Source organism: Nyctereutes procyonoides, unplaced genomic scaffold (genome assembly GCF_905146905.1).
Source record: "Nyctereutes procyonoides isolate TBG_1078 unplaced genomic scaffold, NYPRO_anot_genome, whole genome shotgun sequence".
NCBI lineage: Eukaryota > Metazoa > Chordata > Mammalia > Carnivora > Canidae > Nyctereutes > Nyctereutes procyonoides.
In genome coordinates, this window is record NW_026575043.1 from 44647664 (window position 1) to 44673713 (window position 26050).

General features: G+C 40.6%; 1 protein-coding gene across 10 annotated transcripts in view; it reads right to left on the bottom strand.

Annotated features, from left to right (window-relative positions):
- Positions 1-26050, bottom strand: part of GRK3 (G protein-coupled receptor kinase 3) — a 128966-nt gene that overhangs the window by 64529 nt on the left and 38387 nt on the right. For 7 of the 10 annotated variants that reach the window (XR_008664096.1, XR_008664095.1, XR_008664093.1 and 4 more), the window contains exon 3: positions 3001-3074. The exons of the other annotated variants lie outside the window; for them this stretch is intronic. Coding sequence is in view for 3 of the 7 variants with exons in the window: in XM_055322647.1 (XP_055178622.1) it covers positions 3001-3074 (74 nt within the window). In the remaining 4 variants the exon portion in view is untranslated. The remainder of the gene's footprint in view (positions 1-3000; positions 3075-26050) is intronic. 10 annotated transcript variants of the gene reach the window in all.

The following is a 26050-nucleotide window of genomic DNA, read 5'->3' on the forward strand; positions in this document are numbered from 1 at the left end:
TTTTTTATCTGTCTGTTCTATAAACTCTTGAAGAGTGTTAATGTCTCCCACTAAGAATGCAGAGTTGTCTTATTTTAGCTGTCAATTTTGGCTTTATATATTTTGAAGTTACATTATTTGTCACATATAAGTTTAAGATTGTGATCCTGACCCTGTTATCACTACAAAATAATCTCTATCTCCAAGTAGCATTTACCAGATACTTGATCTGATATTAGTGTTGCTATACCAGCTTTGCTTCAGTTGGTGCTTGTACCTATATATCCTCTGGCATCCTTTCGTTTAAAGTATGTTCCTTGTAAGCAGTATACAATAGAGTTTTGGTGATTTATTCAGGCAGGCAATTTTAGACTTTTACTTGGGAGTATTTAGTCCATTTCCATTAAATGTAATTACTTATATAGATGGATTTATAGCTGCCATCTTATTCTTTATGTTTTCAATTTGACCCACCTATTTTATGTCCTCCTTTTATTCCTTTTTTAAATTAATCCAATTTTGTTTTACTCCATTTTCCCTCTTTTAACTTGTTAGATATACACATTTTAAGAGTTGCCTTAGAGATACAATATGCATCCATACCGGATTAAAAGTCAATGCAAATGATTACTTTTACCATCCAGCCCCACTAATAATTCTAGGATCTTAAAACACTTTACCTTCTTCAAACCCCTCTTGCCTCTTGTACTATCATACATTTTAGTTTTATATACATTTTAAAATCTAAAAACACTGTTTTTCATGGTCAACATTCATTCATATTTTACATACACATCACCCTTTATGATGACCTCACTCCTTCCTGCATTTCCATCTGGGAGTATTGTTCTTCTGTCTAAAGTATCTCTTCTTAGTATTTCTTATAATGCAGGTCCATGACTGACAAAATTCCCTCAGTTTTTCTCTGAAAATATCTTTATTCCACCTACATTTTAAAGGAAATTTTTGCTAGAAATGGAATTCTAGAGATTTTTGGATTTTATTTTTTTTATTAGTTAGATGGCCACCTTACTGTCTTTTTTGTTGTTGTAGTTGCTATTGTTTTTGTTTTAATCATTTCTTTTAAGATGTGATAGTCATATTATTTGTTACTCCTTTAAAAGCAATGTGTCCTTTTCTATCCTCTAGTTGTATTCTAGAGATTTTTGGATTTTATTTTTTTTATTAGTTAGATGGCCACCTTACTGTCTTTTTTGTTGTTGTAGTTGCTATTGTTTTTGTTTTAATCATTTCTTTTAAGATGTGATAGTCATATTATTTGTTACTCCTTTAAAAGCAATGTGTCCTTTTCTATCCTCTAGTTGCTTTGAAGATGTTTCCTTTATCATAAGTTTCCACCGTGTTATCTTGATGTGCAAAGACAGGTCTCCTTTGCAGCCATTCTGCTTGGGGTTTTCTAAGTTCTCTGAATCTGTAGCAGCTGCCTTTCAGCATTTTATAAAATGCTTAGTATTATCTCTTCAAATATTGTTTCTGCCCTATTCTCTCTCTTCACCTTCTGGGGTTCCAATACTACATGTGTTAGATCTTTTAACCACGTCTTTAATACCCTTATCTATTTCTTTTTTACATTCTTTCTTTTCTGTGTTTTAGCATGAAATTATCTACTGACCTGCCTCCCTAATAATTAATCCTATCTTATGCTGTAACCAATCTGCTATTGACTCTAGTCATTAGATTCTAATTTCAAATATTATACTTGATGTTCTACAATATCCATTTGGTTCTTTATGATAAATTGGACTGAAATTCCCTATTCCTCCATCTACTTTATCTTCTCCTCTATCATCTTAAACATATTATTTATGGTTATTTTTAAGTACCTGTCAGCTAACTTAAATATCAGAGTCATGCAGGTCTCTTTCTATTACCTTATGAGACATATGATCTTGTATCTTAGATGCCTCCCCCCCCCTTTTTACTGTATGCTATACATTGTAGGGTGTCTTTATATTATTTTCCACCTAACAAAAAAGGACAGAGGCCACCCTTGTACTCTGCTACACAGGTGGAGAGAGGGCTGATCACCAATACAGGACAGGATTGGGCTGGGTCTCCATTTTTGTAGGATTCAGTCTGCCTCTGGTTTGCCCCTGTTCTTAAGGCATAGCTCCCCATGGAATTCAGTTATAAGTCTTTGTCAACATTAGACTCAGTTCTGCCTGCAAGAAGTTTTCAGGACAGCTCTTTGCCCTCCTTGACATAATTCTTGAGAAGACTAATCACATGTTCGGGGCCCCTCCAGTTTCATTTGTTTTTTATTCTAGTCCCAGAAACCTCTTCTGGCTTTTCTGTCTCTCAGAAGCAGCCTTCTAGCTAGGGCCAGACCTGGACTCTTCTCTGCTTATGACACCTAGAAATCGGTAGCTGCCCCAGGTGAGACGTAGTTACAGATCTTCAGTGTCAATCGACGGTTCCCTAGGGTTTTCATCTCTTGCCCGTTCTGTTTTCAGATTCCTGCCACCACAGGTCCACATTTCAATACATCAGCATGAGGCTGTGGGAGATTTCAGTGAGGCGTCCGTCTCTTCAGCTGTCTTTCGAACGTCTTACTGGGGAAACCAGCTGTGGGTCTGAAGCTCTCCTTTCCCACCCACGTCTCCAATTTGTCACTCCAGCCACATGTAACCAGAAAACTTTGCTAGTTTCTCTTTCACTCAGTAGAGACCCTCTGCCTCAGCTTACTTCTCTGAAATCAGCAAGCTTCTGCAGAAAGTCAAGCAGTTGCTGATCCTCAGTGCCCCTCTGAGTGATAATCCCTCCTCTGGAGTTTCAGTCCAACTATTCCTCAGTGCTTGCAGAGCACTTCAGAGCCCTTGAAAATATGATTTTTACAGATGTTGTCAGTCTATAATCAACTACATATTATACCTTATGCTACTAATTACAGTCAATGAATTTCTACATATTTATAAGATATTTAGTTGTCTTGATGTTTTCCAAAGTACAGTCTACATATGCTTTTAAAATAAAAGCATCAGTAAAACAGTCACTTCTTACCTCTTCATAAAACTTCACCTGAGGTACAGCTTCATTAATTTCATTCAAACAAAAATCTTTAAATAGCAAGAAACCTAAAGGAAAAAAATAAAAAATTTCAGGGTGGGTAATAAATTGAAATATTACTCCACAGGGTGTTTTCAAAGTAATATGTTTATATTTCAACCTCTTCCTCCCCTACCTTCAAAAATAATAATGATTTGAGGGCACCTGGGTGGCTCAGTCAGTTAAGCATCCAACTTGATTTTGGCTCAGATCAAGATGTCAGGGTTGTGAGATCATGCCTCATTTCTGGCTCTGCGTGGAGCATGGAACCAGCTTAAGATTCTCTCCCTCCTTTTCCCTCTGTCCCTCATCCCTCCTTCCTCCCTCTCAAAAATTAATAATAATAACAACAAAGATTTCAAAGGGCTAAGTATACCCTAGAAGGAAATATTCCACATAAGGTAAGAGTACCACATACATGCCTCCTTACTTTGAGTTCCTTCTCTACTGGTAACCCCCCACACACACACACACCGCTTTTAAAAACTACATGATAAGCAGTGCCAGTAGTCACCACTCCTTACAGCCACTGGTCACTACAGTAAACAGAAGAGTTACCGAAGAAATAAGAGATATGGGTAGTGTGAAAGTGCTGGTAAGAGTCATCATAAAGCTAATACATACTATGCCCACATAAACAGGACTAAATTCCCTAAAAACAAACAAACAAAAACCAGAAGGACTTTCCTGACCTTCCCAGCTTTTCCTCTTACCACTTACTACATCAAAGTCCCCACCAAATACCTTGTGCCAGAGCAGATTACCTACTCCAGATCATTCTCTACTCCTTCACAGCACCATGCCTCACCTTTAATCAATCAGCACCTTCTACCTGGAATACCACCTCCACTGCACAGTGCCTGGTACACAGGAGGAGTTCCATAGGTGTTTGTTGAACAAATGCTTGGTTACATATCCCTTCCAATATGGTTCTGTCAAAGTACTTAGCACACTCCAATTAATTATTTGATTGATAAGTTACCACCCCACGCTCACATGTGCAAACCAATCACCTAGCTTAAAGGTCTAGCACACAGTCAAGCCTAAACGAATGAATTTCACTGAGACAAGCTGATAACCAGACTGAGAGTAAAGACCATAAAAAGTCACAAAATGAAAAAGTCAAAACAATGAAAGGACTGCTGGAAGAAACAGAGGTCACAGAAGGGAACTGAAGGAAAGACACACAAGTTTGAGAGGTTGGGAGAAGGCAGACTGGAATTCCCCAGGTAGGAGGGAGGAGGCAAAAGAAGCAGCATTGACAGGTTCTAACTGAGGTTAGCCAAAGAAATCATGTAACTTGAACCTGTTATTCCTCCAAAAATTCCCATCCATAGTTCCAGGAAGATGACCACTGAAAATGGTAAATATTCACTGAGTGGAGCCAGAAGAAAGTATTCGGACTATTTAGTCAAATAGACAAGGCCAGACTGACTCAGGCCAGGTGCAGCCTGGCAGCAGGGATATGACCACACTCATCTCATCTCAAGGAACAGGACAGACTGACACTCCACTTGAAGCAAGCAGGAAATTCAAGACGCAGACAAACAGAAAGAGCTGAAAATGCAAATCTCTACCTATTTGCACGTTAGTATTTTTGTCTTAAATAAGAGACATGGGTTACCTTTTCATTCTCATGCATTTCAAAGTATGTCATTTCCAATATCCTTTGTCATTTCTTCTTTGACTCATGAGTCATTCAGAAATGTGTGGTTTGAGTTCCAGATATTTTGGGGTTTTCAGGTATTTTTCTGATACTGATTTCTGTTTAATTCTGCTGTGGTCAGAGAATATGTTCAGTATGATTTCAAAGCTTTCAAATTTATTGAAATGGCTCTGGCCCCAAATCTGGTCCATCTAGGTGAATGCTTCATGGACACCCGGGGAGACAAGCATATAGCATAGAGCATTCCATTAAACAAAATAAAATGGCAATGCAGCCAACTTGGTTAGTAGGGTTGTTCGAGTCCCTCATCCAAATCCTTACTGAATATTTGTCTACTTATATATCCACTATCAGAGGACTGCTGAAATCCCCATTGGTAATTGTGGATTTGCTCATCTTTTTTCAGTTGTGTCAGGTTTTGGTTCATGTATTTCTTTTTCTATTTTTAGGAGAGAAAACTAAAATGAGAATTTGAACTGAGGTTATTTTGATCATATGAGAGATGTTTTTGTGGCGTCTAAAAGACAAAATGAACTAACATGCCACATGTGGACCACTGGCTTTGGGCTGAACTTGGAATCAAGGGGAAATGGTTCATCATGCCATCATGCCCTCTGAATCGGGCCCTACTTTCTCCTCTAGCCTCTTCTTAGACTGTTCTCTCCCAAGCTCATGGCACATGTGTCTGCATTCCAGTTCCTCTCTAATACCAAACCCAATCTGTTCTCAGGGCTACCAACTTGCTATCCCCCCTTCCTAAAACATGCTCTTTGACTTTGCGGACCTGCAGAACTCCGCTCAAATGCTCTCTCCTTCGGCCTTCTAGGATTCTCATTCATTTTCATTCTCTCTCTAAGATACATGTCTGCGTGTATAGACGCTTTGTTTATAGACCTTGTGACTAGCAAAAATTATCAGATGCATATGCTTATTTGTTTCTTTCCTATCTACCTCCCCTACAACAATGTAAACTGCATATGGAAAGGCCAAGAGGTCTTATTCTCTACTACATATGTAAGAACAAGAACATCATGACATAGAGGGAGTGCAGGAAGGAAGGAGGGAGGAAGAGGGGACAGGAGACGAGGGACAATGGGACGTCTGGGTAGCTCTGTTGTTAAGCATCTGTCTTTGACTCAGGGTGGGATCCTGGAGTCCTGGGATCGAGTCCCACATCGGGCTCCCTGCACAGAGCCTGCTTCTCCCTCTGCCTGTGTCTCTGCCTCTCTCTCTCATGAATAAATAAATAAAATCTTAAAAAAAAAAAAAAAAAGGAGAGGAGGGACAAGAAAGGAAAAGGGAAGAGGGAAGAAGGAGGGAGGGAAGAAGAGAGGGGTAGCAGAGGGAGGGGAAGGGAGGAGGAAGAAGGTGGATCAGGGAGAGAGGGAGATGAATGAATGCACATCTAACTGCAAATGTTTCTACCTACTTCTTTAATGCAATTTCCACTGTCAATGTGTGGGATGAGCCAAAGAATAACTATAACATACTGAAGGGGAAAAGCCCCATTATTTTCCTTGTCTGTGCACAAACTGAAGCCTTACTTTCTGTCTCAGCAGCTACTAAAATGGAACAGCAAGAAAAAAGGTATTTTGCCTTTTGGATAAACTCTAGATCACTGTGTTTCAGGCTGAGAGCAATTTCCCTTCATCAGGTTTAAATTACACACACACACAAAAAAAAACCCAAGTGAAGCATTTCTCAGATTAGAACAAAACTAAAAGGGCAAAAATAAGGAAATAATTTGCCTAACAGGTTCACTTCATCAGTGGTTTTTCTCCAGATTTTAAAGAATAAAAAATAGTGACCAAACACCTGCTTTACTAGATAACTGTGTAATATATTCACCCTTGTTTCTTTATTTGGGCCACTGCAAACTGCCTGCACATTGATTAACTTTTGAGTATATATAACATTCAGAAAAAGTAAACTATTCCAACTTGTCACCACAATACTTCGCAAAAATTAGGAGAAAGAATTGTATTGCTTTTTATAAAATACCACTGAAAACTTCCTATAATATACAAATATAACTTTTATATCATATTTTATAAAATATCAATTAAGAACTTTTTTAAGTTCTAAATGTAAGTTTCTATGAGAAATTTTTTGAAATGCTGCTTCCTAAAAAGTTTTCAAAGGAGAAAGAAAAATATGAAAAAAGTCTTGCAAAAAACAGTATCTGTCTTAAGTTTTGCCAAGGAGATTCAAACACTGGGAAGGATAGATTGTATAATTGCTAAAAGTTTCTACCAATACTGACTGATTTGACAAAGCATTTCCTGAGTATCTACCAGGACCCACTGTGCTATATATATTGGGGATACAATGGTAAAGACAGAATTTTTCCTATAGGGGCTTATGGATTGGTATAAGGAACAGACAACAAAGAAGTACACAAATATAACAAGTGTAATTTATGGTTAATGATATAAGGAAATTTTAAAAAGTGCTGAGATAGGGATCCCTGGGTGGCGCAGCGGTTTGGCGCCTGCCTTTGGCCCAGGGCGCGATCCTGGAGACCCGGGATCGAATCCCACATCGGGCTCCTGGTGCATGGAGCCTGCTTCTCCCTCTGCCTATGTCTCTGCCTCTCTCTCTCTCTCTCTCTCTCTATCATAAATAAATTTTAAAAAAAAATTAAAAAAAAAAGTGCTGAGATAATCCTGATGATAAAAAAGAGGAAAAGTATGTCATACAGAACAACAGTAAGACCTCTCTGGTCTGTGAGATGAACAAATTACAAAGCATTTCAGATTAGAAAAAGTCTAAAATGTTTAATCTTACTTCTAGTCAATAATTTATTAGAGGTCTTAGCCAGCATAATGAAGCATGAAAAGGAAATAAAAGTCATTCAAAATGGAAAGGAAGATTTAAAACTGATTCTATTCAGGGTGCCTGGGCAGCCCAGTTGGTTAAGCGTCCAAATCATGATTTCTGCTCAGGTCATGATCTCATGGTCATGAGACTGAGCCCCATGCTGGGCTCCACAGAGTCTGCTTAAGATTCTCTCCCTCTGCCCCCCCATAAATAAATAAATAAATAAATCTGTAAAAAAGATCTTAAAAATAAAACAGATTCTTTCATAGACAAGCTGGTTATCTATATAGCAAATCCTATCTACAATGGTACTAGGATACATAAAGGAATTTAGCAAGGCCCCAAGATATAAGGCCATTAGATAAGAATTAATAACATTCTGATATGCTCACATCACACAATTTTAAAACAGAATTTTAAAACAAGCCATTTGCAATAATATCAAAGAATAATCAATACTTAGGAATAAATAATTAAGAGATATATAAGACTCTTATGTTGAAAACTATAGAATATTACTGATAAAAATTAAAGAAGACATAAATAAATAGAAAGATATACTCACTTTATTGATTGGAAGATTCAGTATTGCTTAGATGTATATTCTCCCAAAATTAATCTTTAAATTCAATACAATCTCAATCATAATCCCTAGGAGCTTTTTAAAGAAACTGACAAACCTGATTTTAAAATGTCCATGGAGGGACACCTGGGTGGCTCAAGGTTGAGCGTCTGCCTTTGGCTCAGGGAGTGATCCCAGAGGCCCGGGATTGAGTCCCACATCGGGCTTCCTGCATGGAGCCTGCTTCTCCTTCTGCCTATGTCTCTGCCTCTCTCTCTGTCTCTCTCATGAATAAATAAATAAAACTTTTAATAAATAAATGAATAATTTTAAAAATAAAATAGATTTAAAATAAAATGGTAATCAGTGTGGTATTGGCATAAGATTAAATCAGTGGAACAGAACAGAAAATCCAGAAATATACCCTCACTTAGATGGTCAGCTTTTTTTTCAACAAAGACGCTAGAACAATTTACTGGGAAAAAAGAGTCTTTTCAACAAGTGGTGCTGGAAAAACTAATATCCAAGTGGAGAGAAAAAAAGGCAATCCTTACTTCATACCTTATAAATAGTTAAATTGAGATTAATCATAGAATTAAATGTGAAAGAAAAAATTATAAAACTTGTAGAAAAAAAAACTTGTAGAAAATGTACAGAATATCTTCACAGAAAATACTTATGTAGAAGATTTTTTAGGCAGAATATGAAAAAAATAGTAAATTAGACTTTATCAAAATTTAGCCCTAGGCTCATCAAAAGACAGTTAAGAGGGACACTTGTGTGGTTCAGTGGTTGAGCGTCTGCCTTCGGCTCAGGGTGTGATCCCAGAGTCCAGGGATCGAGTTCTGCATGGGGCTCCCCACAGGGAGCCTGCTTCTCCCTCGGCCTATGTCTTTGCCTCTCTCTGTGTCTCTCATGAATAAATAAATAAAATCTTAAAAAAAAAAAAAAAACAGACAGTTAAGAAAACAGACCAGCCACAGAGTGGGGATAAAATATTTAAAAAATTAACTCTGAAAAAGGCCTTGTATCCAACTGATATATACTTTATTAAAGGCCTCTAACAATTTTTAAAAGGAAACCTCCATAAAAGAGTGTGCATAAATTTGAACACTTCACAAAAGAAGAAATAGGAATGGCCAATAAGCACATGAAATGGACTCAGTATCACTGGTCATCATGCACATGTGAATTAAGTCACTTTGAGATACTACTGCACAACTACTTGAATGGCAGAGTTAAAAAGACAGACAATACTGTATGCTGGCAACCTCATTCACTGAGGAGCATATACAATGCTTTAGATTCCTCATGCCTCTGAGTCAACAGGCAAAGCAGGGAGTCACTGTGCTAGCTGGGGTGACTGATCCTGACTAGTCCCGGGGACACTGGACTACTCCTGCAGTGGGAAGAAGGAAGGTCATGTCTGGAATACAGGAGATCCCCTCTCTTAACATGACCATGTCTTGTCATTAACATCAATGGAAAATGACAAGAACACAAGTCAGGCAGGACTGCTAATGGCCCAGACCCTTCAGGATGAATGGTTTGGGTCACCCCACCAGGTGAAGAACCATGACCAGCTGAGGTACTTGCTGAAGGCAAAGGGAATGCAGAATGGATAGTGGTAGGAGGTAGTCATGAAACCAGCTACAGTGTGTGAGCAGTTGCAGAAACAATAATTATACCTGTCATGAGTATTTCCTCCTTATTGTGTACTAAACAAGTATCTTTGTTTTCTCTCCCCCCTGCCCCGTTATGCCCTTACCCAGTAACATAAGATGTACTGACTTTATATCATAGTATTTAAGTGTTGTTTACATTACATTGTAAAATACATCCTGTATTTATGATATAGGATACCAGGGAGAAGAGGGAACATCACCTGTTATTTTGCATCCTCCTCTGGGGAAAGGGTTAGCACATTTTGGTTATGTGCAGGTAGTTGTATCATTGGTGGGGGTATGATCTTGTTATCATCTCTACTAGAGAATGAAATACAGTTTAAGGAGATGCATAGACAGTCAAGGTGACAAGGGATGGATCTGTGATGGCAATTTTTGTGTCAACTTCGAGGGTATTTTGGGATGCAATTAACATCTAAATCGGTGAACTGTGAGTAAGCAGACTGCTCTCCACAATGGGGGTGGGCATCATTCAATGAGTTGAAGTCCTGACTAGAAAACAAAGACCAGCCTCCCATGAGCAAGAAGAAATTATGCCAGCAGATGGTCTTTGGACTTCATCTGCACATCGGCTCTCCTGGGTCTCAGGCCGGCCAGCCCACTATGCAGATTTGGACATGCCAGTCTCCATAATCACAGGAACCAATTCCTTATAATTAATTTCTCTCTCTCTCTCTCTCCCTCCTACTCCCTTTCTCTCTCTCTATATATATATATATAATATATACACACACGCACACACACACACACACACACACACACACACATCCTACTGGTCCCGTTTCTCTGGAGAATCCCTAACACAGATTTTGAGCGTGCTGCAAAATGTATATTCACTTGGGAAAACAGTCTGAAAGTTTCTTATAAAGTCAAACACCCTTAGCACACAATGCAGCAACTACACTATTAGCTATTTACCTAGTGGTAATCTATGGCTCCAGAAAGACATGTACGTGAATCTTCATAGCAGGTGTATTCATAATTTTTTGAAATAATCCAAAGCCCATTAACTGAGAGATAGTGATATTTCACAAAACTATATCCTAGCCAGCAATAAAAAACACTAGCACACACAGCAACATACGTAAATGTCAGATATTCTGCTTATCCAAAGACACCAGACACAAAAGAGTATATGTTCTGTAATTCTCTATATACAAAGTTCTAGAACAGGCAAAACTGATCTAGAGTTTTAGAAAAATATGAAGAGGGGGCATGAAATTGACTAGGAAGGGCATAAGGGAACTTTCTGCAGACAAAAATGTTTTGTAGTTTGATAAAGGTGTGGGTATACTCATTTATCAAAATGAAACTGTGTATAAGTAAATTTACTTTAAAGAAACATTGACTCTAGCTAGTAGGTTGGCATTTCACAGTGCATGAGTTGGCAGTTCTGAAACTAATCATGGTGCATTCTAGGCATATACAGATGCATAAATACATTGAGGATAACAGAAGCCTTCTTGGAAAAGAGGTAAAACACGGAAAGAGAATAGAAAATATATTGTAGTAGAGGATTGGAATAGGAAATCCATTTGAGCCCACTATTTTCAGCAGATGACAACAGATGTATGTACACACACACACACTCAAATGCCTTGCTCTTTTGCTAAGACTTAAAAGCAATGAACACTTTTAGCACTCAAGTTTAGGGATTCTCAACACAATTCTCTAGTAAAAGGAACTAGGGATCCTTGAAGAAAAGCTAGTTGATTCTAGGGCAGGGGCAGTGAATATCAAGTGGAGCTCTAGACATCCTATTATCCCAGACAGTAAGAAAGGCTCAAAGGATGATGCGGACATACCAACAAGATACAGGAACAAGCCTGGAGAGGCTCCCACCAGCCAAAATTAGGGCAACTAGGACATCAAAATAAATAATATAGTAATGGATTATAATCACTGGCTAAACTAAGGATCCATGAATCCATATTGATAAGACAGATTGGGGGGTGGGTAGGGAAGAAAGAAAGAACAAATGAACAAGAGGGAAGGAATGAGGAACAGAGGAAGGGAAAAGGCATGGAAGGAAGGAAGAGAGCAAAGACAGAAGGAGGGAAGGAGGAGAAGCTCTTCCTTAAGAGACAAATGCCAACTAAAAACTGTAGAAGGAATAACGGAGCTCGTAAGTCAATGGGTGCTAAAACAGAAAGTAAAATTTTGAAGCGAATATTTATATAGTCTCAAAAGCAATTTCCCATAAATTACTTATTACTTATAAAGGGGAAGCTTATAACTCCACAGTGGAGAACTCTTGCACACACCCACGTTAGGCAAAGGATCTAAACTGACCTCACCAGCATCAAGACGAACCAGTATCAAGATTTGCTGGGGACGGCACAGCTCATCTGCGGTCTTCCTGACAAAATGCATACTGTGAGCCTAACTGCTATAGAAGAATAAACAAAAACAGAGGGCCATTTTACAAAATTGGCCTGTATCCTTAAAGATGTGAAAGTCATGAAACCCCAAGAAGGCTAAAGAACTTGGTCAGATTGAAAGAGCCTGAATATGTGGTGACAACAAAATATAAGCATGACCCACGACTGGATCCCAGACTAGGAAAATTTATAGCCAAGATGAACATTTTAGGGGGTAACTGTTAGAATCAGGATATAGTCTGTGGATTAGACAACAGTATGGCACTGGTAGTAAGTTTCCTGATTTTGAATGTTGTACCATAGTTATCTAAGAGAATGACCTTGTCCTTGACACATGCAGACTGAAATATATAACAGGCAAGTAGTGAGGTCTCCAAATTGCTCCCGTGTAGTTCAGAAAAAAAGCCATGAAAGGCAGAATGATAAAGCAAATGCAGCAGAATACATATGACAGTGCATCTATTTAAAGGGTACATAAGAGTTCCTTCAACTGTTCTTATGACTTTTCTTTAACTTTGAAATTATATTAAAAAAACACTTAAATGTATATAAAAATAAAAAATTACAAGAAAAAAGGTAAAGTCATAAAATAACATGCTTGAAATTCTATACACTTATTAGGAAAGGAAGTTATTTTGTGTTAAAGAAAAATAACTGAAATTTGGCTTTTAACAAAATTTTTATGTGACCCATAATAGAAATTATTGCCATAAACCTAGTTTTTCAAATATTTATGCCTTTACAATTAGTAATTTCCTATCCACCTAAAAGCTACAGGGTTCCTTGAAAAACACAATATAATGGGAAAGCTAATATAATTTAAACAGAGCAATGCTTATAAGCTCCACTATAATTAAACTTAATTCTGAGAGAGGGGAAAAAAGGTGGTTAAATGTAGCAAATTAGAGCTACACGTTCCAAGAGTTCTCTAAAATATTCTTTCCTAACAATGTGAAGATTATCATTTTGTGTACTGATTTCTTTTAGCTGTTAGAATAAACCACACTGTGCAGGCATACCAACACCCATGTTTCTGGAAATTTCCTTCAACTCCTTCAAGCACCTCAAAGCAACTTCCCTTATAACTTGTCATCCAACATCACAACAAATATCATGAAATAGCTCCATCGACCACACTAGATTGTCTGTTAAACCAGGATTGGAAGCGTTACATGTTAGATCTCATACTTAACCTTCCACGTAAACAAATTAAGAGAACAGGTGTTGGGTCTCTAATATTAGCGTATGTTTTTTTTTCCAGTTTAAAAGCAAAAGGCCTTGGATTAGCTTATCTCCACATTTCTTCAACTCTAGGATTCTATTACTCTAAATAAAATAAAACTAATCAAATTATAAAGGCATGGAATGAATGGTGAAGAACATATAAACATAACTAATAATCATGAAGTTAAAGTGAAGAAAATCAGAGCAAGCTGGCTAGTGGCTAGTTGGAAAAGCCTATGAAAGCAACCAGGCAGGAAAAGAAGTCAGTAATATGATGATCCAAGAATAAAAGTAAAATCAACCAAGGGTAGTGAACACCTGCCAGAATTCTGCTGTGCAAAACAACAAAAAGCCCTAACAAATTATTTTTTAATGAATAAAGTTTAAAGTTTCAAAAGTTAATCAAATGTCATTCAAATACAATATAAGAAATGAACTATTTAAAATAGTACCTCCAAATATTAGAATTAATCTCTTTTACTGAGAGATAATGGAGCCAAAAGAATCCTAAAATATAATTTGAGAATTCAACTACTTAGACAGAGTTACTCATAAATTTACTGCATACTCATTATCAGTAGCATAGTTCTACATACTAGCAATAAATAATGGGAAATTTACATTTAAACACAATATCATTTATGATAACACTAAAAAACAGAATGCCTCAGAAGGAATCTAAGCAAATGTGTGCATGATTTATATGCTGAAAGTTATAAAATACTAATGAACAAAATCAGTGAGGATTCAAATAAAGGAGAAGAGATAGCATGTTCATAGATCAGAAGACTCAATACTGTTGAAATGTCAAACTTTCCCCAAATCAATCTATAGATTTAACACAATCTCAGTCAAGACCGCAGTAGCTGATTGTGTAGAAATCAATAAACTGAATCTAAAATTTGCATGAAAAAACGAGGGAACTAAAAAAAAAAAATCAACTTTTTTTGAAAAAGAACGAAGTGAGAGGGTTTAGACTATCTGGTTTCCAGACTTCTTATAAAGCACGGTAATCAAGGCAGTGAATTGTTGAAGAAAAAGACAAACACAAAGATCAATGGAAGGGAATGGAGTCCAGAAATAGAGGTGTACATAGTCAACTGATTTTTTTTTTAAGATTTTATTTATTTATTCATAAGAGGCAGAGGCATAGGCAGAGGGAGAAGCAGGCTCCATGCAGGGAGCCCAATGCGGGACTCGATCCTGGGACTCCAGGATCATGACCTGAGACAAAGTCAGACAATTAACCACTGAGCCACCCAGGCGTCCCTAGTCAACTGATTTCTCACCAAGGCACACAGGCAATGAAATGAGGTGAGGCAAGGTCTTTTAAACAAATGGTGCTAGAACAACTGAACATCTGTATGCAAAAGTACATGACCACTACGATATTAATTCAAAATAGATAGGAGACTTAAACATAAATTTCCAAATATAAAATTTGTAGGAAAATAAACACACAAAAAATGATCTTTGAAATCTCAGGTTAAGCAAAGATTATTACTAAGATCTGACATGATTTATGAAAGAAAAAACTGACAAACAGGACTTAATTGAAATTTAACTACTTCTGCTCTAATTGAAATTTAACTACTTCTGCTCTTCTGAAGACATGCCTACAAAAATGCAAAGACAAGCCACATTTTCAGAGAAAATACTTGCAAAATATGTATCTGATAAGAACTTATAATCAAAGCGTATAAAGAACTCTCAACTCAATAATGAGAATACAATGTGATTTTTTTTAAAAAATTGAAAAGATTCCATTTCACCAAAGAATTGAGGAACCCATGAAGATATGTCCAACATCAGTAGTCATTAGGAAAATGCAAATTAAAACTACAATGAGATACCACTATATTTATGAGAATAGAAAAAAAAAAGGCAACACCAATGCTGGTAAGGATATAAAGCATCTGGAACTCTTATAGACTGCTGGTAAGAAGACAACAGGTACAACCTCTTTGGAAATCATTTCTTTTAAGTTAAACATGCATTTGCCATTTAACCCAACAATCTCCTCCTAAGTGTTTACCAAGAGGAATGAAAGACAAATGTTCTTATATTCACAAGAAAATCCATCACAGATATTTATCATAGAGACAATTCTCTCAAACTAGAGATAATCCATGTACTTCAACTGGCAAATAAACTGTGACATATTCGTAGGATGGAACCCTACTCAATGATACTAAAGAATCAGCTACTGATATTGCACCATGAGTGAATCTCAAATGCATTATTCCAAGTGAAAGTATCAGACTCAAAAGATTTTATCTCCGTGACTGCACTTGCATCACTCTGGAAAAGGAGTAACCATGGGAACAGAGAACAGATCAGAGATTGGTAGAGTGTGGGGAGTGGTGTGGGGGACTGACTATGAAGAGACACCAGGAAACCCGGGAGGTGATGAACTGCACTGTATCTTGATTTTGGTAGTATCTATACAACTTGACGTACTTGTCAAAACTCAGAATTGTCTACTCTAAATAGTAAATTTTACTTTATTTAAATTATACCTCAATAAACCTGGCCCCATCCCCAAAAGAGTGGTGTGAAAGAAGAAAAATAAGTACCCACAAGAGAGCCAGGAACAAGGCTCAAAAGATGTTCCTGAACAGTGGTTATAAGTGGGCCACAGATCGAAAACCAAAATTTCAGGAAGCCACTTACATGGTCATCAATGACTACTGGATGTTTTTCATAAAGCACAAGTTCGTACAGAAGATAAAATCATTCACACTCAGATACATGGGAGGAAAAAGCGTAATTACAAAAGTTTTGGGCAACGCAGAGGTCAGCAACAATGACTCTCATACACCCAGGATACACAATATCCTTTACAGGTGAAAATGAAATCATAAATGATAAATAGGTAAGCAAATTCATAAGTAAAGAAAAAAAAAGCATACTGATATTGAAAACTCCCAAAGGGTGTCCAGTGTCTCTGGGCTGAATATTACCGGCCCAAACCTCCAATGAATAATTTTCCCTTTCATTTCTTCCAATAGGAATAAATATAAACTGAAATGAATATTTAGCTAATTCTATTTATCTATTTCATATAAACCAAATATTTACTTCTATTTGACTCTATCACATAGGAACTTTCACTTCGTGATTTAAAAGTTTACAAGGGAAAATTATAAATGAAATATAATTTAGGAATACTGTTAATAGTTAGGACTTCTAAAATCCAAGTTAGCCATCTCATCCTTGATTTAAATTCAAGACATACATGTTCAATAAAATACTCTTAGATTAACTAATATGGTCATTTACTTAGATAATGGAGAGATCGGGGGTCCTGAATATTAAGAATCCAGTGGACAGAAGCACAAATGAATGTGGCCATAGAAAAATTCATGGAATGTTCTAAGCAACTGGTTCTTAACTCAAATGAGAACAAGGGAAGTCAAGATAGAGAGGAAAATGTAAAAATATAGTGGCAAGAAAACTCTATCGAGAGTCTCCTAATAGCTGGTTTGCTTTCAGCCTTTTAAAAACATTTTATTATGAAATGATAGAAAAGAAAGAAAGGTCACCACACTAAAACTCTTTCCAGATTATGGTCGATGTTTTTCATTTGTCACAGTTCTGTGCACATCTAAAGTAAACAAACTGACAAAGTGAGATTCAAAATAATTTAAAGTGAAATAGAAATATTATTTTAATAAGCCACATGATATCTATTTTCCAAAGACTTTTTCAGGGGCACTGATTAAAACTGTCATTGCAGAAATTGGGGCGTGACTGTACACACTACAGATTAGACATGGCCAGTACAAAACAGGTGTGCATGTGTCAGTGTGGTGGGGGGGATGGGGGGCCTACATGCTGAATCTAACCATAATTTTAACAAGGAAGAAACAGAGTAAGAGTCAACCAATCTATATATGTGTGTCATGTATAGTTATCACTTTGTGATCACTCCAGAGGCTATGCACTGAGGATCCGAACAACTTTTCTGGTGTATAAAATATAAACATACATTTAAAACAAAGGAAAACCAACCACTAAATATTTATGGCATGATACTCTAAGTGTGAAATGAAGGGCTTCTCAAAGCTGTTATAATCTCACTGGAGGCATGGACAGACTACATTAGCTGATGCCCAGTCAGCTCTGCAGGGGAGAGAGGCAACCCTTCCTTTAGATAACCCCCCCACAACCTCACCCAGCTACCTGCCAGGCCTCTAGGCGCCTTTCCAATCCCTCCTGATGCTGCTGCCCTGGGTCTGATCACATGGTTCCCCTGTTCCTGAACTTCTCAGGGGAGCCACACAGGACATGCTGCTCCACCACTGGCCCAGCCAGAGCACCATGCACACCCTACCTGTCCAGCCAGCCAGAGCCAGGGAAGCCTTGGAGGCTCCACACACCTTCAGATATGATTGCTCCCCATCTGAGCTCAGCTCCTTTACTCCTGGCACCCACCCAAGGCTAAGTGGAGCCGTCCCTCTTCTCTGCTCCCACGGTCCTGGGTTCCTAACATTTTCAAGGCATGATCCCACTAAACTGCAACTATCCATTTTTGTTTTATAAATGGACAAGACAGCTCAGTTTGAAAAATGGATTGAGGGCAGCCCCGGTGGCACAGCGGTTTGGCGCCGCCTGCAGCCCAGGGTGTGATCCTGGAGACCTGGGATCGAGTCCCACATCGGGCTCCATGTGTGGAGCCTGCTTCTCCTTCTCCCTCTGCCTGTGTCTCTGCCTCTCTCTCTGTGTGTCTATGAATAAATAAATAAAGTCTTTAAAAAAAAAAGAAAAATGGATTGAAAGGCATGAAGTGAAAAGTTCCCTGCCCATCCTGTCCCACATCTCCCCAGCAGGGAGCCATCACCAAGTACCCCAAGCTAGCCCTGCTATCAGTGTCCTCTGTGCCCTCCTTTCTCTCCCAGAAGGCTTAGAAAGCTGTGGGACTCCTTAACCCTTTCTCACCCAGCTCAGTGCAGAGTACTGCAGGGACACCAAAGCCACACCACAGGAGCAACTTAACACATGGAGGGAAGCCTCCAGCTAACCTCAAAACACCTGCCCTGCACTGCTACCAGATGAGAAAGAAGCTTCTGTGTGGAGCCCCCACCATTTTGGGTCTGTTACAGGCACGTGTTACCTTCTAGGACAGCATGAAGGCAGGTACAGAAATGAACTCTTGTTTCCCACCATACCCTGCACACTGCCTGTATCTGTCTTTTTTACAGAACATGACACCTTAGAGATCTTGCTGTCCTAGTCTGGAAGAGCCCCTGGATCCCTCCTTGCAGCTGCACGGTCCTACAAAATGCCATAGTTTGTATAACTTTTTCCCTAACAATGAACAGTTGGGCTGTTGCAAATACTTTGCTCTCACACAACTGCTGCACGAAATAACCCTCTCTGTACCTGGTTTCTCATGTACTCAAGCATATTGGTAGGATGCATTCCTCAGCATGAGACTTCTGCACCAAAGGGCTTCATGGGCCTTCTGCTAGTTTCACAGACCTGGCCCCCTGGGAGCAGTACCTGCCTGTCCTGCCACCAGCAGTGGGTCACAATGCCTGCCCTGACACCCACAGCCACACTGAAACTGCGTCACTAAACTGGGGCTCTTGTACCAGGTTTGAAAGATGAAAGAGTAACATTTCTGAGTAACCTTAATTTGCATTTCTCTTACTTTTTATTAAAGCTGAAAGTCTTTTTGTATGGTTAAGTTGTTTTTATGTGTCTTTTGTAACGACCTGTCTTTCCACAATCCTCACCCATCTTTGCCCTGGGTCACGGGTCTTTTGCTCACAGTGTACAAGGCCTACTGAATTGGGGTTCGCCAGTCCAGTACTGCTATCCAAGAAATCCTTCCGTCTCTCCTTCTCTCGGGTCCCTTGCCTCATCTGGGTGATCTACGTGCCCATTTCTGGTTCATCATCACATTCCTGGAGCTAACAGAAATACCTCTAGCATTTCCCTGTTAACAGGGTCTCTGGTCTTTGAGACAGATAGCTGGTACCATGCAAGGAAGTATGGTGCCAGTAAACAGCAGTTGTTGATACCTGTGTCAGTAAATAGCAGCTGTCCACTCTAGAGAGACCCACGAGGGAAACGGCCCTCTCTTGCAGATTTGTATCTCTAAACCCTAACACAATGGCTAGGACTTAACCAGCTCAATAAACATTTCATAAATTTACTAAGGGGAAGGCAGGTATGGTTTGTGGTACAGTCACACATGGTTTCAGGTAGAAGTGAAGAACCCGCCAGGCATGGAGAGATTAACAGGCCACAGAGAGATGGGAGAAAGAGCATACAGGGGCTGGGAGGTCAGAATCTCAGCTGCCATAAGGAAAGGGTGAGACTTCAAACTTGGGCAGAACAAGTTCCTCTGGGAAGGCAGTGGAAGGGATGCTGGATTACACTGTAGGGGGCTTGGGTGTGCAGGAAAGGTGGACTTTGGCCAGGAGGCCCAGGGTCCATCGTAAAGTATACTGGAACCAGGTATTTTTTTTATTTTTTTTTTATTTTTTTATTCATTTATGATAGTCACACAGAGAGAGAGAGGCGCAGAGACACAGGCAGAGGGAGAAGCAGGCTCCATGCACCGGGAGCCCGACGTGGGACCCGATCCCGGGTCTCCAGGATCGCGCCCCGGGCCAAAGGCAGGCGCCAAACCGCTGCGCCACCCAGGGATCCCTGGAACCAGGTATTAATAATCACTTGCACAATAGTTGGTGTTTGCCGAAAGCTTCAAGACGCCAAAAAGCCTGCTGGGGAATAGTTTTTTTTTTTTTTTTTAACATAAGTAGGTGATTATTTTTTAAAAAATTAAAACTCAGCTCTCAAATCCAGGTCTGAGGATTTTAGAGGCTCTTTCTCCTCAACACCGTAGGTCCCTAAGCAAAGCAAATTTGTGGCCCTCTGTGATTCATCTGCCACCACGCTGTCCCAGATGACCCTTCACATCCTCATCCCATTCCCTAAGCCAACCTAAAATAGGTACTTGGTGGGGACTCCTATGTACTAATAGTGCTTGCCGACCTCTACCCCTGAGTGTTTGTGTAAGGATGCGAGGACGTTCTCAAAAGCCCTCAAAACTCAAAAGAACAGACCCATGACAGTGGAACGCCAGGCAATCAGGCTGCCACTGATCCACTGGGGCAAGAAGGCCCACAGCCTGCTGGAGCAGAACCTCAGAAAATCCGTGGTTGGAGCTGATTTTCATACTTAATGGGCAACTTAGTGAACATGAAATGAGTACTTAGTAAAGCAGAGATGGTATCTGTGATTACTTTGTCCAAATTCATTTTAACTTATAGTCAACTGACTACAGCAGTTTATCAACTAAATGGCACAGGTACCTTATCAAGTTATATCATAAGTTTAATTTCTTAAAGGCGGTTACATGTGGGGCCTTATGCCATCTTCCCAGAAGCAGGGAGGTCACCGTGGGAAGCAATGCTGGCTTCGTCCGTGAACACTCCCTCCACCTTCTGCGCAAGGAGTGGATGGAGAGAACAATTACCCAGCTGCTGCCCCATGACCTATCTACTCACAACAGCTGCCCAACCGAGCCTGCCACTTCTAAGGGGGCCCATGCTAACACCTGGCCCAACAGTGCACAGATGCCCATGGGGGCCACGGCAGAGGGAACAAAGGGGGTGCTGGGCATATGATCGGTGGGCTGTTACTTCCTCCCCAGCATACTGTCACCACACTGAGAAGTAACCACATAATACACAAACACCCTTTACACAAAACGCTGCAAGTAAGAGTTTTATAGTGTGGCAGTTGAGGGGATTTTGCACTAAAACAGAGAGTCAACCAAACAGAAAGTCAGTTCCTCAGCTGTGTAAGATGCTGAACTAGATGCTTGAGAGTCGCAAAGAAGGATCAGCATAGCAGAGATTATCTTTGGTCTCAAGAAATTTAAACTCCAGTTAGGGAACCAGCACGTAAGAGGAACCTGGCATTACTACATTTTCCACAATAAGTGCCAAAGGCGTACCACACACAGTGAGTGCAGCAAGAACACCAGGAAGTGGACTGCGGACAGTCAGAAATCGGGGGGGGCTAAGCCACTCTTCATGGGTGGACCTGTGAGAACAGCACAGATCAGACAAAGGCCTTCTGCAGAAGAAGGTGTAAGGGGATGGTGTGTCACGCTGTGCCCTGAAGATGATGACACCACAGGACAGAGACGGAGACAAGAGACTGTGGCCAATTCTGGTGATGACAGCAGCAAACATGACTTCTTCCATCGTGGGCACTAAGTGTTGGCATAGAACTTGGACAGGACCTGATGAAGGCCATTTCCAGAATACCTCCTAATACTTAGAAAAGGGACTGCAGGGATGTCTGCAGGGATGTCTGCTTGGTTGGTTAAGCATCTGCCTTTGGCTCAGGTCGTGATCCTGGGGTCCTGGGATCGAGCCCCACATCAGGCTCCCTGCAGGGAGCCTGCTTCTCCCTCTGACCCTCCCCATTTCATGCTCTCTCTCTCTCTCTCTCTCTCAAATAAATAAAAATCTTAAAAGAGAGAGAGAAGAGACTGTAGAATGAATGCAAAAATAGGAGAGCCTGTCTTGAGAACTGTGGGTCAGGGTATAACCTTAGCTACCACCTCAGGTGGTGGTGGGTGGAGGAGATGGGGAAGGAGAGGGCATCGTGTAACAGGGACAGTGCCAAACAGGGGACATGACTAGGGGCCCTGGGTGGCTGGAGAACATCAGTGGTGGCGTTGCCATCAACAGAAAGGGAGAAGAGGGGCCGGTTTGGTGTGTGTGAGGGAGACGGTGAGGGTGTTCATGACCTCTTCTTGTGGGAAATTAATCACACTGCCTTGTCCTGGAAACACAAGTAGCCACTTCAGGAGCAAACCAACCACGTCGTGCATGGAAGCTCTGGCACTGGTTCACCTGAATTCTACTGCTGCCTCATGAAACATGTCACCTACGTCACTGGGAAAAATCTCTCAAGTAGACTAGTCAGCACAGCACAGTGATTGAGAGCTTGAGCTCGGCAGGGGGTAGACGCCAACTCTGTGAGGTCAATTCCCGCTCAGCCCATCCTTGTCTGCGAGATGCCTGGTGAGTCACTTCACTTCTGAGTATCTTCTCACCTGGCAGATGAGGCTCTCGACAACATCCACAGGAAGTTATTTTGAAGACTGAGAACTATACGTAGAGCACCCGGCACCGGAAGGCTTGCTAATGGCTGTCCTCATCACCCCAACAGTACTGACAGAGACTTTTCCAGAGCTCCTACTTCCATTTACCTGTGCTGCTCTGGGTAAGCTGGAAACTGGTCACCACCTTCGTATCACTCTGCGAAATTACGACAATGGTATTACACACGTAGGATTTTACAGATTCTTCCAGTTTCATATATTGAACCCATTTCCCTAGCAAGAGCCAAATATCTTATTTTGAAAATAAAATGACACCACAGGGCGTAATACAGTAACAGAAAATGGGACAAAATGTACAAAGCCACCGTTTTCAGTCATAAAAGGGCTTATGGTCTGTGGGAGAATGAAAATAAACAGAAGGGCCCCAGGATGCGCCAGCTCAGCCTGGAGGTACCTTCTGAACTGTGATGTTGGGAGTGGGACCCCAGCACCAGGGTGGATGCACCGAGGCAAGGGCACCAGGATTCAAGGAATCCAAGGTGCCTGGAAACATCAAAAACATAAGAAGGAAACAAAGAGGTATAAGCCAGGAATAGCAACATAACATATTCAAATATACTCAATCCAAAAGAAGGAAAAAAGCAACAGAATAGGAAGATGTGACACTTAAATCCAACCATACTGGTAATTATTTCCCTGTAAATGAAAATATCTAGACAAATATTGTAATTAAAAGGCAGAGATTACAGAGACTAGATATACCATGCAAACATGAATACCAGGAGGTGGTATAGTTATATCAATATTAGGGAATGCAGACATCCCAATAATCTATCAGGAGGATAAAGAGGGACAACATGTAAAGAGGGAACATTCATGAAGCGACATTAACAACTATCATATGCATGTACCTCTCCACAGTGGGTCCAGCCACTTACCAAAGAGGGAAGGCAGCATCTGTTCAGCAGGATGTGCTCACAACAAGGATAAAATGGGTAAGGATGTCCGTAGCAGCTTTATTCATGACTGCCCCAAACTGGAAACAACCCCAAAGTCCATGAACACTGAATTGTGTGACATCCACATGAAGGAAAAGTATTCAGCAAAAATGGAACCCAAGTCCTGGATAAGCCACAATAGGGATGACTTCTCCAGGAAGGACAATAAGGCAGACACCAAAAGTGTGTGATGTTCTGTTTATTTTTTTAATGATTTTATTTATTTATTCATAGACACACACACACACAGAGAGAGAGAGAGAGAGAGAGAGAGAGAGGCAGAGGCACAGGCAGAGAGAGAAGCAAGCTCCATGCAGGGAGCCCAATGCGGGACTCGATCCAGGATCAAACCCTGGACCTGGTTTGGTCCCTAGGATCAAACCCCGGGCTACAGGCGGCACCAAACCGCTGTGCCACTGGGGCCACCCTGATGTTCTGTTTAAATGTACTTCTAGAAAAGGCAAATGTAATCCATTGTAACCAAGAGATCAGTGGTTGCCTGGGGCTGGGGGGAGCTGAATATAATGGGATAAGAATGTACTCTTTAAAGTGATGGAACTGGGGAATCCCTGTGTGGCTCAGCGGTTTAGTGCCTGCCGTTGGCCCAAGTGTGATCCTGGAGTCCTGGGATCGAGTCCCACAACAGGCTCCCTGCATGGAGCCTGCTTCTGCCTCTGTCTGTGTCTGTGCCTCTCTCTCTCTCTGTCTCTCATGAATAAATAAATAAAATCTTTTTAAAATAAATAAAGTGATGGAACTGGTCTATACACATGGACTGTGGTAGTAGTTACACAAGTGTACACTTTGGTCAAAAGTCAAACTTGATACTTAAAATGGATGCATTTCAGGGTGCCTGGGTGGTTCAGTGGTTGAGCGTCTGCCTTCGGCTCAGAGCGTGATCCTGGGATCCAGGATTGAGTCTCACATTTGGCTCCTTGCATGGAGCCTGCTTCTCCCTCTGCCTGTGTCTCTGCCTTTCTCTCTCTCTCTCTCTCTCTCTCTCTCTCTCTCTCTCTCTCTCTCTCTTTCTCTCATGAATAAATATTAAAAATAAATAAAATAAAATAGATGTGTTTCATTGTATGTATATACTTCCATTTTTTTAAAAAAAAAGAACATGAACATATAATATGGTTAAGAGTAAACAAAGAAAAAATCAGTAACAACAGGATTCTTATATATGTGGTATCTCATGAAGAAATCGGGTATATTCTGAAAATCATAAATGAGAAGAAAAATGGGGGGGAAAGGGCCCAAATCAATGTTCCCAGTAAAGCTATTCTGTTTCAAGTTCTTTTCCACCTCCAATTCTGAACACACTTGCTGATAGGAGCATAGGAGCCACAAAACAAAACTAATTCCGATCGTTTTAAGTAGTCACAATTATATGGAAAGCAAATGAATTTCTGAAAGCACACTCTGAAGGGCAACAATGACTTTAAGTAACACTTTCACCCACACTCCAAGCAATGAAAATTTCAATTAAAAAAAAATTCCATGGAAAGTAAGTGCATCTTACAAGGTAAGAATATTTGCTTCTTGGGGTGCCTGGGTGGCTCAGTCAGTTAAGCATCAAACTCTTGGTTCAGCTTAGGTCATGATCTCAGGGTCATGAGATTGAGCCCCAGGTCAGGCTCCACAGTGAGCAGAAGAAAAAAAAAAAAAAAAACCACAAAGCACTTCTTTTAAAAGTGGCCCTAGAGTCTTTGTGTTTTGCTGTTATAAATATATAAATAGTCTCTTTGAGAGACAAGCACACGTCAGCCTACCTCACCTTGGCTTGGATTTCTTTCTCTTCTAAGCCAAACCTGAGGAATGTTCTCTGCTCCTTAGTGAGCAGAAAGTGATCACAGAGGGGACAGAGCTCTGAGCTTACCCACTGACCTGAAAGCATGAGGAAGAATGCAGAGGATATGTGGCCGCAGCCCTCAGCAAGCAGCCCTGTGCAGATCAAGTTCCCTTGATTCCGAGGCCAGGATCAGCCCCATCATGCTCTGACTTCAGCCTCCCATCTGAGCCTTTCCTTCACCTTCTGGCCCGACCTGAATCCAAGGACACTGTGTCCCCAGCAGGCCCCTGTCCCTCCTACCAGCTTCTGTACTCCAAAAGGATTCATTACAAATCCCATCTCCAAGGCTGTAATTCAGTGACTTCTCTCACCACCTCCACCTACCCGACTTGTCCAAAAGCCAGAATCACCTCCTGCTTCCACCCTTGCCTCCCAGGCCCGTTTCCATGGCAGCTAGTCTGCTCTGTGAACGCCTGAGCAAGAGTGTGCCAGCCCAATGCTCAGACTCTCCTATGTCCCAACTCACTCCGAGGAAAAGCCGACACCCTCACAATGGCCTATAAAGCCTGTCCAGCTCCCACACCTGACGTGGCCACTCACCCCCTTGGCTACAGCCTCCAGGCCTTCATTCTGCCCTTCCACCATGGTGGCTCCAGTCTTAGAGTCTCTGTTGAACCCTCAGCCGGGACCTGCTACACAGAGGCTCGGCTCCCTCACTTTCCCCTTTACGAGCAGTGCCTTCTTGAAACATCCTAATTTGTAACTACCACTGGCATGCCCTTT